The 16,250-nt window shown below is 39.5% G+C and overlaps 1 protein-coding gene across 1 annotated transcript; it reads right to left on the bottom strand.

Moving 5' to 3' along the window:
- Positions 1-416: 416 nt before the first annotated feature.
- On the bottom strand, positions 417-7,867 carry LOC124270803 (glycine-rich cell wall structural protein-like). Its single transcript, XM_046705845.1, has 5 exons — positions 7,730-7,867; positions 6,171-6,968; positions 4,574-4,635; positions 1,706-1,769; positions 417-1,271 (listed from the first exon to the last, which is right to left on the bottom strand). The coding sequence occupies exons 1-5, from the start codon at positions 7,865-7,867 to the stop codon at positions 417-419; spliced, it is 1,917 nt and encodes a 638-aa protein (XP_046561801.1).
- Positions 7,868-16,250: the final 8,383 nt, after the last annotated feature.

Consider the following 16,250-nt stretch of genomic DNA (forward strand, 5'->3'; position numbering starts at 1 on the left):
AATTGTGAATGTCAATTCACCGATTTTGCATTTCTAAGGCGTCAATAGTAATTTACTGGCTCTTCTGTGCATACTGATCAAAGGTTTTAGGAACATGTGTGAGAAATTACCTTTTTAAGTTGACGTGTCGATATAACAGTCAGTTGTTCCTCACGTGTAATTTCAATTGGAAAATCTTGTTCACAGTAGAGGTAAAGAGCAGGCAGAGGGATATTGATGGATATTGATCCTGTCAATCTCTGTCAGAGTTTCAGACCATAATTATGCATTGATGTTACCAAAGAAACAACTAAAAGAGAGTTATAATTGTCTATTATTTATTTGAAAAAACGGAAGTATATTTTAAGTAAGAAACCAAGGAGTACAAAACACATTCATTCATTCTTTCTTTCTTCGGATATCTAGTCTAGTAATGTCTAGTAATGATGGCCAGTGGCAAGTCCGCCGAATCCGGCCTTTCCGAGGCCAACTCCGAACTGGCCGACTCCAAGCCCAGCAACACCGTGTCCGGCAGAGAAAGGTCCGACGAGTCCGTGTCCAGCAACGCCATGTCCATTGTGTCCATGGACTCCATTTCCAACCAGACCAGCTCCTTGTGCAACGTTCTTACCGTAGCTGTAGTTGTTGTTGTAGGGGTTGTAGCCATAGCCATATCCATGACCAGCAACACCGTTTCCAACTGCAAGGGGTCCAGCAACGCCATGTCCGGTGTGTCCATGGACTCCATTTCCAGTAAGACCAGCTCCATGTCCGACGTTCTTACCGTAGCCGTAGTTGTTGTAGGGGTTGTAACCATAGCCATACCCGTGACCAGCAACACCGCTTCCAAATGCAAGGGGTGCAGCGAGGCCGTGTCCGGCGTGTCCAAGGAGTCCATTTCCTACAAGACCAACTCCATTGCCAAGACCGTTGTAGGAGTTGTGGCCGTAGCCGTAGCCGTGTCCCTTTCCAGAAACAAAGGGACCATTTCCTACAGCAAAGGTTCCATGTCCTGCAAATGTACCAGCATGACCGACGAAAGGTCCCTGTCCAACAAGACCAGATCCGTGTCCAGCAACGAAGGGACCAGCAACACCTTTGCCGTAGCCGTAGTTGTTGTAGCCTTTGGGGTTGTAGCCGTAGCCATAACCCTTACCACCAATACCAGCGTTGCCAATAACGCCTCCTTTTTTGAAACCAAGTCCGAGAGGCCCACCCACGAGAGAGTTACCACGGAGAGGCACCTGAGCAACGGCGGAACACACCAGCACGGACAACGCTGCGATGACGACCTGAGGAAAAACGCATTGACCAAATGAGACAATGTTAAGCAGCAAAGACAATAATCAACATGTATATTCACGTTGTCAAAGGGAGGACTGAGCGAAGTGCCATCCAGATTCCAAATACGTTCTTAAGGTGTTTTAAAAAAATCAGTGTCAAACCTTACAGATGAGTTGACTAAGTTCTCTTTATGTGAGCATTGCTTTCATTCAACTTACAAAGGCAAAGTGTGAATTATATTTTCCAACAGTCCTCGCGTTTTATATTGAAGACGGTGAATCTATGCATCTGTGAAAGATATCTTACGAATAAGTAAAAATATATAACGATGAAACATAAACGAGAGAAAATACACATGAACTAAAGATTACTGATCTTTCATCAAATGTAATATTGTAGTGTGATAATTTAAAAGTAATATCGAAGCCAGTAAATGTGTTACCTTCATTCTTGTAGCGGCTGTTGAGACAGTTGACGATGACCACAGCAGGATGAGGATTCTGATGCTGTAGACAGGAGGCCCGGTCCTTATAAAGGAACTTATCCCGTTGTTAGAATTAGCATAATATTTGAAGAGATTATGCTAAATCTCCACACACCCCAGGATCTCCATCGTAAATGAAGGGTCACCCTGTCAAGGGAGCCTGCTGTAAAACGTTATTACCTCATCAGAGTCTAATTATCCATTCCTGTTGCCTCAGGGCCATGCATAGTATTCATAGCCTTCTTCTAGGGAAAAGTTAGTTTACTCTCACTACTTCAGTTAATGTGTTTTTCACCGCAATAATGAACAAGAACTGCCATTATCAAAAGGTGTATCGTTAATGTTATCATCTTCTATGACTAACAATGCTTCGAATATTACGGATATGTGTGAATTGTATATTACGTTTGAACTGCATTTGTAAACAATATGGTTATGCGTTGTTAGAGTGCAAGGTTGGTATAGTTTTGACATGTTAAACATTGATCCGTTACACTATTGGTGCTTGAAAATTTCTTTTAGGTAAACATTCAAAAATCCTTAGGAAACTTACCATGCGCCTCTGAGTGAGGTTAACAGTTTGGGATGACATTACTTTCATGTTTGAAACTAAATTCAAACTTAAGACTAACTTGTGCTGAAAATGAGCAAATGTTGACCAAAGCAGACCTAGGGCCATGATAGACGCCAATGGGTATACAATCTTAATCATGGTAAAATGTTCATCTTAGGACATTGACTTTTTTCATATGTTTCAAAACTGAATCGAATCAGAAGTACAGTCATCTGATACATGTTATTCCACGATTCATCTGTTCATTTATTCTCCATGGGTGTTTGGATTATTATGATGCCACTTGTCGCCTCTCAAATGGTTGTGAACAGTTGTACTATTTTATTATGTAAAGGCATTTTGGCGTGTTAATTGAATGTTAAATTAATCCGTTTGATAAATTTTAACACACACAAATGAGTTGTATTGTGTAATAAAATATATATAATAAAATTCCAAACGGGGCCCCGTTTCACAAAGCTCTCGTAAGCTTAAGATCTCGTAACTTTTCTCGTAGCATTCGTACTTTCTTTACTGTGACATTGACTTACGATAGTCGTAGCGCTACGAGAGCTTTGTGAAACGAGGCCCTGGTCTCCCGCTAATTATTCCGATACAATATGATCAGAACAAACTTACGTAAAAATCCGTTTTACCTTAACTATGACTTTAACCATTATTAGTCAGTCTTCCATTGTGCGGGATACTCATTATATTTCTGTTAGCAGAAATACAAGCTTCACATAATCATACAAAAAATCAGAAGCATGCCTTTGTGGATCGACCCGTGAAGGTCCGGGTTAGAATGAGCCTTCAGTAACCCATGCTTGTCGAAAGAGGCGACTAACGGGATCGGGTGGTCAGGCTCGCTGACTTGGTTGACACATGTCGTCGGTTCCCAATTGCGCAGATCGATGCTCATGCTGTTGATCACTAGCTTCTCTGGTCCAGACTAGATTATTTCCAGACCGCTGCCATATAGCTGGAATATTGCTGATAATAATAATAATTTATTGATTTTACTGACTGATTACGGCTATTACCAAAGATAATTTAACTTATCTTTGACAAGACAATTGACAAAATGCAGATAAGGCATCCAATTAAGTCGGCTACAACCAGTTATCACCTGGGATTTAATAATTCAGCGCCCCATAGAGCGAATAACCTGGACTTGGTTACTTAGAAGGGTATTAGCTCTGAAGGTCTACCCCTAAAGTTTTATACAACTCATAATATGCTCATGCCAATAATGCTTGTTATCACCCAGCCTATTAATAAAATTGAAGGGTGTTACAACCATTATTGGGTATATGGGTATATGTGTTACGTTTTAAACTATAATCTGATTTAAATCTATTGTACAGTTGAACGTGTAAAGTCTCTCGTAATTCCGTACTGAATGGCCCTATATCCATTTTTTTTGACGAACTATATCTATTTGTGTGTTTTGGTTATTGTATGAGAGGTGAGACTCAAATAAACTACCTGTCTTTCTGTCTGTCTGTCCTATAATGTCCCTTGGAAATTACGATTGAGCGGACACGCTTAAACAAACACCTAGTCTCACAGAATTCAGTCGTTTGGACAAAGCATAGACATTCTAAACTCCCAGTAAACACAGGTACTTTACCGAAAGATTAACTTGACTCATAAAAGTGAAAAAGTAATTAAACCAAACGAGGCTGTCCTGGGTAATCTGATCACCCACGGATTACTAGAAACGAGGGGTAGCTCAGATATATCAGAAGTAATTCAGTTCAAGTTCAAATACTATGTAATTGTGATAATTCCTTGGAAACATGGGCAATTTCTTCATAATCCAGAGTGCTGTGACATATTGTTGATGACGTTATACAGTACTTTGACGTCACGTCACGTCAAGTCACGTTACAGTTAGTGTCGTCCCGGCATGCTGTACTAATCCAATTTGACATTTTTGTAAGCAATAAATGACATGTAGTACGGTTATCATTGTGATGTGTTCGCAGTAATGTGAGGCACAGTGACTATTGTTTGTTGTTATAAGTTATCCTTTGAAAATACTGAAAGATTTAAGAGATGCACTCTAGTTTAAACCAAGATCTGGATTTCACATTGTACTGAGCACAAGCACTTGCCAACTAAACGTTAAAACTGAACTCTTTGAATTACTGACCACGAAGAGCAAAATGCGCAGTGTAGCTGTTACCTGGCGTATTTTCAAAGTTGTATGATGGTGATTCTTCCATGAGAAATGCATAATTTAAACATATCATGAATAGTCAAATTACCATTTCAGCTCTTGTCTGATATTTGTGGACAGTTGCTCTGTGTCCAGCTTATGAGTTAATCCCTGAAAATAAACCCCACATATATTCTCATTTCATCAAGCATCTGACGTGTTGCCGTCCTCTCTAGCAAAGGCATCAGTACGGTTCTTTTCTGAGGTACAACATTATGAACATTGGACCCAACGTTCGATTTCGTATGACATCGACATGGAAAGGTAAATGAAAACCATTCACTGCAGGCAACCAGCTATTTGGCGGTGACAATGTGAAGATGATGGTATGAAGATGAAGGTACTTGGTTGCTGGTGAGGGGATGAAGGTGTGAGGATGATGATAGAGCTCCACAAGGATGTGTTTGGTCACCCATATTGTTTATTATTTATACCAATGATTGCATCGGTAAAGCAGCTAATTGTTAGCTACAACTAATAGATTCCGTTATTCTTTTGTACCAGCCGGTATTCATTATTCTATAAACAGTTAATCTTCATATTACTTCATTTATCATCTACCTTAATGTAAATCATTTACACCACTGCTATTGTTATCTCATCATTACATTATAAGTCATTTTAGACTAGGCTTATGTTTTGTTGATAGGCATTTTAAACATCATAGTTAATGTTTAGAATATGAATTCTATAAATATAATTGTACATTGTGGATATTATCTGACAAACATTCCTCACATATTCCTGATCTGAACGCTTTTGCTCATATCTGTTGCATCAATAATATTTTACAGGCTCTCCTGTGTGCACGCTGTTGTAGAATGCTTAATGATGATGTTACGCTGATAGTTCTATGCGAATGTGTACATTTACTGAGTGAATCGGAAAATGTACACATTTCCTAAATATTTCAGGAAATCTACACATTTCCTGATTTGACACATTCACTGTAACATATATACAGTGAATGCCAGTTAGTGTCTTGTGTCTTGAACATCTATAATTGACATACAGGAAATTACTTCCCATCAAAACGGAAACTGTTTAAATATTCTTTGAACTGTCAGAATTTAAAGACAATGCCTTCAAAATAACAGAACAAAGCTAACTTGTTGTGGTTAAAGGGGGCAGTGTCCTATTCCCAAGATCGATGGAAGTTTCTGAACACGTAATTTTGACAATCGTCACTTCAAAATATAATACCTTTGGTAATACAGGGTCAATGCCTAGTATAATTACCGTAGTATGTACACGACAGGCGTTTAGTGAATATGGAAAGAAATAGTAACCTAAAAATAGGAAGATGTAATGATATCATAGGGATTCTATAATCCAAATTAGGTTCGTAACATATTTAGACGTATAACTTGGGAAACCCAGCACAGGAACTGCACACAGTTAATCTCAGATATAAAAATAAATGCCTCCTATCAACTTTCGCCCGAGCTGAACAATCATTGATAGGATCGAAAGAAAACTATAAGATGGTCTATAATATGTGTGCATTTGTTTATTTTAGAAAAATAGCATTGAAAGAAAGAAACCAGCTAGTACAAAACACATTCATACATTCATTCCTCGGGTACATTCATTCCACTTTCATATGTCTAGTAATAATGGCCAGTGGCAACTCCGCCGAATCCGACCTTTCCCAGACCAACTCCATTTCTAAATTGGCCGACTCGAAGGCCAGCAACACCGTGTCCGGCAGCGAAAGATCCGACGAGACCGTGTCCAGCAATGCCATGTCCGGTGTGTCCATGGAGTCCATTTCCAGCAAGGCCAGCTCCATGTCCGACGTTCTTACCATAGCCGTAAATGTTGTTGTAGGGGTTGTAACTATGACCAGCAACACCGTGTCCGGCAGCGAAAGGTCTGACGAGGCCATGTCCGGTGTGTCCATGGCCTCCATTTCCAATAAGACCAGCTCCATGTCCGACGTTCTTACCGTAGCCGTAGTTGTTATTGTAGGGGTTGTAACCGTAGCCATACCCGTGACCAGCAACACCGCTTCCAAATGCAAGGGGTGCAGCGAGGCCGTGTCCAGAGTGTCCAAGGAGTCCATTTCCTACAAGACCAACTCCATTGCCGAGTCCGTTGTAGGAGTTGTGACCATAGCCGTGTCCCTTTCCAGCAACAAAGGGTCCGTTTCCTACAGCAAAGGTTCCATGTCCTGCAAATGAACCAGCATGTCCGACGAAAGGTCCCTGTCCAACAAGACCAGATCCGTGTCCGGCGACGAAGGGACCAGCAACACCTTTACCATAGCCGTAGTTGTAGCCTTTGGGGTTGTAGCCATGGCCATAACCATGAACACCAACGCTGCCGATAACGCCTCCTTTGTTGAAACCAAGACCGAGAGGCCCACCCACGAGAGAGTTACCACGGAGAGGCACCTGAGCAAAGGCGGAACAGACCAGCACGGACAACGCAGCGATGACGACCTGAGGAAAAACGCATTGGCCAAGTGAGACAAAATGTTATACAGCAAAGGCACTAATCAACATGTATATTCACGTCACCACGTTGACGAAGAGTCACTAAGAAACCAAATACATATTCTCACATTTTAAAAAAAATAATACTAAACTTTAATGTTCACCTGTACGTTCACTGAATCCTCTGTATGTTTGTTTTGTTTGTTTGTTTGTTTGTTTGTTTTGGTTGTTCTATCGAATCTGGACCAGACAATCCAGAGATCAACAACATGAGCATGGTTCTACGCATTTGGGATACGATGACTTGTGTCAAACAAGTCAGTGAGCCTGACCACCCGATTCCGTTAGTCGCCTCTTGCGACAAGCATCGGTTGCTGAAGATGGGTGTAATCTTCATGTGAGCACTTCAACTTTACAAGGTATGAATTATACTTTCTAACGGTCTTGCACCAATTTTCTTGTATTCAAATCCTTGGCGCAATAATGACATTGACACTGTGGACTCCGACATTCTTGTTTAAACTTAATAGAGGGGCACATGCGATATCATTTGTCAGAATGCTTAATTCATTATAGTGGTTTCATGTTTGTCTCAAAGTTGGTCAAGTCGAATCTGTGCTTTAGCGTAGGAAGAGCTACTTAAGTAAAGTTTTATATTTGTGAAACATAGCATACTCTAACCTACGATTATAATAAACAGGGTTGATCTTCCATCAAATATCAAATGTTGTTCTGATTGAGTAATGCGTTAGCAGAAAATATGTTACCTTCATGCTTGTGGCAGCTGTGGAGACAGTTGGTGATGTCCAGAGCAGGATGGGGATGCCGATGATGCAAACAGGAGGCCCGGCCCTTATAAATGAACTTCGCAGGCTGTAAAAAATTAGCATATTGTTTGAAGACATTATGCATCCTCCCCGGGACCTCTATCGTAAACTTTCATGAATGGGCCACGAGGTCACGGAGACTATTGCAAAGCGTCATTACCTCATCACAGTCTAATTATCTATTCATACGGCCCCAGGGTCACTCGTCTATTGCATTAATAGCTTGATTTTGAGGAAGAGTTAAATTTGTATGCAGTAGATATATCACACATCAACCCTATCGCAATACAGAACACATGACTGCTTTCATATACAAAGTATATTGATAATGTTATCCGCGTCCGTGTTAATTCAGAAGAATAATGCTAATTTTAAGGATATACAACTTCTTTAGTCTGTGAAAGGCGACGTTTCGACAAAGATTGTCATGTCGTTGTCAAATAAGTGACCATCAAAGAAGTCATGAATAATTCCTCAAAAACATGCTTCAGAATGAAAAGGGTATATGTTTAACATATGATACGTTTGAATTGCATTTCTATGCAGGAACCAAAAAAGGGAAAAAACTGAAACGATGATTTTTTTTCCATTTCAAACACAAATTAATACTACTATTTGTGTTTGAAGAGTCCTGTTTTCGCGGAAAACATCTTCAAATCCATACGAAATTGGCAAGTTGAGATTAAATGTTTTGGGGATTATGGGGCTTTCATGTTTGAGACTAAATACACAGTTAAAAATATTTATTATTTAAAAATTATCAAGTCTTGGCCAAAGCCGATCGTCTAAGGCCATGAGGACAACGGACGTAAAGACATTTGGGTCATTGCATTGATGACTGTCTTCAAGTTTACATTAGTCATTTTCACTGTGTTCAGACATGTATAAATAGACAGGACCGATTTTAAAGTACAAATCACGAAGTAATTAATGAAAAAGGCATTTAAACATGTCTGATAATTTTTATACCAAGTTTCTTATGTTAAGATGTTCATATGTTCTCCATGGGTACCACTCGTCTCCTCTCAAACGGTTGTGATCAACTGCACAGTGTTATTGTGCAAGAAATTTTTGGCATGTCAGTTGAGTGTTACTTTTTCATAAATCTAAACACACACAAATGTAATGTTTACACATATAGTTGGGTAATATACTTGTGAGTTGGTGTATGTTATATATTTATAATACATTAAATAGAATTATAAAATACAGCCTGTCACTTAAATACAGACTAACGCCGACTTGTAATGTTACCGAACCTTGACTTAAAACCTCTTTTAACTTAAATCAGACACTGTTTACCTTAACTATGACCTTTCTTCTGTTTCTGATAACTACGAGGGGCTACCAAAAAGTAGTGGGCCTAACTATATTCTCCATGTCCAGTGTTTGAAAAGCTTACATAATTGTTTATTCATTCAAGTCAAAGGCCACAGGCCCATAGGACGTACATTAACCGCATATACACATTTTGTTATACATATCAATATATAACGCTAAATAAATTTCACAAGGTACTACAGTAATACACAATACACAATTCAGAATAATAACATTATTGATGTAACGATGTGTACAGTTTAAATGCTAGAAATATATACTTACTTAAATTCAGCAATGTTTGAGGACATGTGGAACTGATAAGATTAACAAATGCTGCAACAGAAGGATGTTCATGGTATGCAGGGTGAATATATGCTTTTCGTAGATTTGAAAACGCTTTGCATACAAGTAAGAAATGGAATTCATTTTCAACTACTTTTATTCCGTAGCGGCTGCAGTGTGTACATAATCTGCTTTCTTCATCTATTCCGATTCTTCGTCCAAGTTCAATCCTTAAATTGTGGCATCCGCATCTAATTCTTGATAAAGCTTGACGGTATATTCTTAAGTTGATAAGAGTTAGATATTGTTCGACATTCAAAACCGATTTGTAGGTAGCATATGAAGATAGTTTAGAGTTGTCTTTAATGTCTCCTTGCCATTGTTGAATATCTACGTCGATGATACGTTGTTTTATTTACGAAGTCCTGCATGATCCATGTGTATCCATATTGAAATAAAATCCGTTTAACTTTTGAAGCCCATGATGTACGATTTACACTGTCCAATCCATATAACATCATATAGGTCTGATTTGGAAGTCGGTGATTGTCCATCAAAAGAAGTTTGGTCCAGTATGTGAGTAACTTCATTACATGTCTGACGAAAACAGTATTTCTTCCACAAGAACGGCAGCATTGCATGCATTTTTAGGTACATATATAATTTTCTTGAAATATTTCAGCTGAACTTTTTCTATGGGCTGAAAATGTTGAAAACCCCAGATATCAGCTCCGTATGTCAAGACTAGTAAAACCATTCTGTCGAATAAGTTTGCAGCTATTGATCGGCAGTGCACCACACATATAATGTAGTTTGTAAATTACCTGACACACTTTCTCGGCTTGCTGAGCTGAAGTTGTTGTTGCTCGAGTCCATACTGCTTTAGGTGTAAAGATCAGTTCGAGGCATTTATAGTATGGCACGACCTTAATCTGCGATCCTTTATAAAACCACCTTTCGTAGTTGCGCAGGTATCGTCCGTTTCGAAAAACTATAATCTGCGATTTATTTTTGTTTAGAGCGAGACCCCATTTGTCACAAAAGGTACTAAGAACATCAATATGTTTTTGTAGTCTCCCTACTGTATCTGTTGAGTTAGCCACGTCATCCGCATATTAGAGAGAACACACATTTGGAGCGTCTTCGGAAATATAAATACCTTTACAATCTGCTGTCGTCATTTCTGTTGTAAGTTCATTGATATATAAAGTAAAAAGTAGCGGGCTTAACATACATTGTCAGTTTTTTCTCTTAAATGATCAACCTTAATATATAAATGAGAAATAAAGACCAACTATTATCACCAAAAAGACCAAACATTATCACAAATATTCAAAACAGGTGGTAATGAAAGAGCATTATCATCTTTCTCTTAAACTTTGTGGTGATATACTGGAAGAGCTCAGTGAAGAATGTTAAAACGTGTTACCTTAGCCTTGCTCCTTTTATGTGATCCACAAAATTGTTAAGCACCCAGTCTTCGAAGATGAGGATAAAAAAAATAATCTTATTTCATAATTAAATGCTCCTTACATTAAAATTACTTCTTTTTGTATGTAAAAGATTTTAACCTTTAATATATATGCAAGTGTAAGAATGAAAGAATCTGTGGGTGCAGTTTTGTTAATTGTCCCATCAAAGAATCATTAGTGAAGTTACACTTTTTGTAAAATAAATAAAAGTTCAAATAAATTATATACAATTTCATCCTTAACAAAGACTTTCACAAGACATTTTAAAGTGAAAATTTTCATTGCATTTCTTTACGCCATTCTCCACCACCCCCTCCCCCAATAATATACATATGTTGATAGTTCAGGTGTGCTCAATGCATCATTTACTGATAGATCTATTCAAACGAACAAATGCTCATAATAATGGGATGCAATATAAAATGTTGATTAATCCTATCCGATTTTGTATAGCCAGTCTTTAGACCGTTCATAATGTATGCCTTTGGGAGGATGTTGATTTTATGTACAATGTGAATACACCTCCAAAAACAAAAAGTGTTTGAGTATGTACAGAATAAGAGACGGCCCACCCCTGCATGTCATGTACATTATCTATGACGCCCTCCCTTCCAATAATTTCAAACATAGTGCATGTGTACAAAAAATGCTGACCCTTAGCTCCCCGGAATAAAATGGGTGACACCCCACCCCACCTCCGAACCTCCTTACAATCAACACCCCACCCGCAGCCATATATTTAATTATGAACGGTTCCTTATATTGATGTAATTTCATTGATTATTTGAACATGTATATTTGCAAAATTCAAATCAGGTGATGGGTACGAAAGGAAATCTGATTATATAATAAAATGCCAAATATATGCATGCAAATATATTGAAAAATAACAAAACAAAATTTTGAGAAAACATGTACTGTGACATACCGGTAACTCAGGAGATAAAACATGAGCCCTAATTCAGAGTTTTGGTTACCGTTAGATTTAAACGGCATTCCTACGTTTCATAATACGAAGGACACTTACCAAATAAACACCAGCATGCCGAAGATGGTGAAAATAGAACGATATTATGTTGAATTTTCGCCAAAGTGAACTGACAACGACTTCAGCTGCCTTTTACGCGCGATAATTGTGCGCATGTCCGATATGGCCAAACGAGGCGATCGAAAGGTCAACATCTGGTTTGTGTTTGAAAGCTAAATTGTCGGGAATTATACACAATTTTCAGTTTTGTGGGAAAATATCAAACGTAATGCAATTTGGATAACTGATGACTTTATACCTAAAACTGCGATTTACGTGTAATATTTCCGTCCGTTGATCGATGCAATAATCAAATAATATATAAGATTATATCTTTGTCACTAGCTCGATCTTGATCTTTATGAAAATAATGTTCCGAAATGATAGTTGCTAAGTTGGATACCTATTACCAATATGAATTATGTATCAAATTTGCCAAGGAAACAATTAGTTGACATTTTGTTGGTTCCTTACGTTGAAACAACGTTGACAACTAAACGAATCTCGACTAACTTTCTTTGGTCGCATGATAAACGTTGAATCAACGTTTATGAAAGGTTGATCAACCAAACAACCAAAATTCAACGTTGATTCAACGTTGATTCAACGTTGTGTGCCCGCTGGGGTACATCACGGTAAAAGCATGTTTTCGCGTGTTCCTAGTCACGTGACCTTATGAGACACGTGCAACTGAGCCCAAGTTAGCACGGTAGAGTGACATCTCGGAAAAACAAGTTCTTACAGACAATTATCCGTTGATTTGCAATGCCACGACTGTCAAACATTCAACGTGAACGTGCGCCATTGGCATGCTGAATACGGGAACGTCGGTCACAAGCTGAAGTCCGACAAATCGTCTTACGTCATTTGCGTATATCAATTTCTCACTGCAACGTCCACTAGGAATGAATTGTTTAGAGGTCGTGTGACTGCCCAAACAATACGTAATCGCCTGCGCACTGCTCGTCTCCATGCACGTCGGCCATATCGTGGATTAATTTTAACCCAGTTACACCGACGTCAACGGCTGATCTGGGCACAACGACATCTCAGATGGACTCAGCGTGATTGGAATAGGGTCGTGTTTAGTGACGAATCCAGATTCAATTTGCACTTCGCTGATGGGAGAGTCAGAATTTGGAGGTGACGCGGTGAACGCAACGCCCAGTGATGTATGCAGGAAGTGGACCGTTTTGGGGGCGGTAGTGTTATGGTTTGGGGTGCCTTTAATGGTCCTGCCCGTTCCAGACTGATTGTCGTTCAAGGAAACCTAACTGCTGCAGGATACAGGGATCAAGTGCTTATTCCAGAGCTTTTGCCATTCATGGCAGCTCATGGCCCAGGTCTGACATTCCAACACGATTATGCCAGACCTCATACGGCCAATATTCTTAGGAATGCTGGCATCAATGTCATGGAGTGGCCCTCAAGGTCTCCCGACCTTTATTCCATAGAACATGTATGGGATGTGTTGGGCAGAAGACTCCGTCAGGTAAGGAACCCTCCACAGAATTTGCAGGAACTTGGTGCCATGTTGGTACAATGTTGGTACAAACCCATCATTCAATCCATGAGGAGACGTTGAGTCGCAGTTGTGAATGCTCATGGAGGGCATACGCGCTATTGACATGCTTTCATCAAGTTGTATCTTACCATTTTTACTCTCTTACATTTCCGTAGCATTTCCGGTGGAACTGGTTACATTATGAACATGATTTTTATGGTACACCGTCCTTAAAGGGTACAGAATGGAATAAAATCATTATTTAAAACCTTTTTTCATGTATGTTCAACTTATCGACCTCCAAACGAGTGTAAAGTTTCTTTTTTGACTGAGTATAAATACTATAGTTCGTGTTCTCCAAAATCAAATATTTTTTGGTATATAAGATCAGATATTTCTGTGATCAACACATATTTTTTTCCGCATGAATTGCGTATTGATATCTGGATACATCGACACACGAACGTGCGGCACTCGTGTTGTAAGGTGCCAACGAATCTCAAACCCCCCAAAGGTTACCTAGAATAAATAAATATCTGATTGTGCTGCGCGTCGATACATGTCGGGTGTTATATTGGGACGTCCGAAGTCTACTTTATGTACCTGTCAGAGTGTTACTATGTCAACGCATTATTCACAGAACTGCAATGCCATGAACATAGTGGGTGTCTTGAACTGTTTGTTTAGATATACACCATGTGAACATTGAATATTTATTCATGAACTGAGCTGGTGTACTGTGTAGAGGAAGATGGCTCACTCAAACGTAGGCTGTATATAATGATGATAGGTATATTTAACCACCACAGCATTTCATTCTATGAGATAAAGTTTAGAAAATGCATATTCATACATTATGAGTATCCTTTGACAAAACACACTTCACATTTTATGATCTAAACTCTTTTTCTCATATCTATTGCTTCAATAATATGCTGATCTAATACGATAACTGTTCGCATGTTCACTGTGCGAATATCCCTTGTGCTCTCAGAATTTAAAGACCATGCTTTCAAAATAAGATAACAAATCTAACGTGTTGGCTAAAGGGGAGAGAGAGAAGGTTTAAACAATATATATGAGGATGTATGTTCTCTTTAAGACAGTATTCATGACAGTTTCTAAACACGTAATATCGACAATTATTGTAGTGGTAGACTACAAAATGTCTACTAAGGCCCACTAACTTTGACGTTAATTTTGCAATCCAAAAACCCCCAAGTCATATACTGCACAGAACTATTTTTACATTTTGCTTTCAAAGTAAGATCCTAATACAAATTATGACCACTGTTTCACGAAACTGCGAAATTCTGTGACTGTATTATAGGCCTTGAGGCCGATATTACGAAATAAACTTCTGTCTATCTGTCTGTCTGTCTGTAATATCGACAATCCGTTCGTCAGCATCGAATACATTTCGTTATAGGGACAGTCTACAGCTATTGCCATTTTTCGTGTAAAACTGTTCTTAGTTGCCTATTTTAAACAGTAACCACCCTAACAAAACGAGGTTAATGATACCAGAATAGTAATGCTATCTTCAGAATTTCTGTACATATGAATAAGTTATTTGTAGGCGCGTACTTGGGTAAAACCCAAGGACCTGCTCACAATAAATATCAGATATCGAAGTACAAACTTCCTATGAACTCTTTCTCAAACTAAACAAATATAATAAATCATGGATAGTATCGAAAGACAACAATAAAATCGTTATTACTGTGTATTGTTTATTTGGACAAATTCCGAACTAATGACATTTAAAGTTTGCATCCAGTCAGTATAAAACACATCCATTCATTCAGTCATTCATTCACCGGATATCACTATCAAATGTCTTTAGAAATAATGGACAGTGGATACTCCGCCGAATCCGACCTTTCCGAGGCCATTTCCGACGAGACCATGTCCAGCAACGCCTTGCCCGGTGTGTCCATGGACTCCATTTCCAATAAGACCAGCTCCATGTCCGACGTTCTTACCATAGCCGTAGTTGTTGTTGTATGGGTTGTAGCCGTTGCCATACCCGTCACTAGCAACACTGTGTCCGACAGAGAATGGTCCAGCAAGACCATGTCCAGCAACGCCATGTCCGGTGTGTCCATGGACTCTATTTCCAATAAGACCTGTACCATGTCCGACGTTCTTACCGTAGCCGTAGTTGTTGCTGTAGGGGTTGTAACCATGACCAGCAACACCGTGTCCGGAAGCAAAAGGTCCGACGAGACCATGGCCAGCAACACCATATCCGGTGTGTCCATGGAGTCCATTTCCAACAAGGCCAGCTCCATGTCCGACGTTCTTACCGTAGCCGTAGTTGTTGTTGTAGGGGTTGTAACCGTAACCATGTCCATGACCAGCAACACCATGTCCAGCGAGGCCGTGTCCAGAGTGTCCAAGGAGTCCGTTTCCTACAAGACCAATTACATTTCCCAGTCCGTTGTAGGAGTTGTGGCCGTAGCCGTGCCCATTTCCAGCAACAAAGGGTCCGTTTCCTACAGCAAAGGGCACATGTCCTGCAGATGTACCAGCATGACCGACAAGACCAGATCCGTGACCGGCGACGAAGGGACCACCAATACCTTTTCCGTAGCCGTAGTTGTTGTAGCCTTTGGGGTTGTAGCCGTAGCCATAACCCTTACCACCAACACCAACGTTGCCAATTAGGCCTCCATTGTTGAAACCAAGACCGAGAGGCCCACCCACGAGAGAGTTACCACGAAGAGGTACCTGAGCAAAAGCGGAACAGACCAGCACGGACAACGCAGCGATGACGACCTGAGGAAAAACGCATTAGGCTAATGAGACAAATGCAAAACATTAAGGTGAGGTATAAACATGAAAATTCAC

The sequence above is a fragment of the Haliotis rubra genome, unplaced genomic scaffold (assembly GCF_003918875.1).
Source record: "Haliotis rubra isolate DU_JTF1 unplaced genomic scaffold, ASM391887v1 Scf155, whole genome shotgun sequence".
NCBI classification, from domain to species: domain Eukaryota; kingdom Metazoa; phylum Mollusca; class Gastropoda; order Lepetellida; family Haliotidae; genus Haliotis; species Haliotis rubra.

Excerpts from the sequence above, each read along its gene's own strand:
- LOC124270803 (XM_046705845.1), bottom strand. The coding sequence starts at position 7,867 with ATGTCTTCAAACAATATGCTAATTTTTTACAGCCTGCGAAGTTCATTT. Across the intron at positions 6,969-7,729 it reads CAGCTGCCACAAGCATGAAG|GTCGTCATCGCTGCGTTGTC; the intron begins GTAACATATTTT and ends GTTTTTCCTCAG. Across the intron at positions 1,770-4,573 it reads ATCAGACAAGAGCTGAAATG|CATCAGAATCCTCATCCTGC; the intron begins GTAATTTGACTA and ends TCCTGTCTACAG.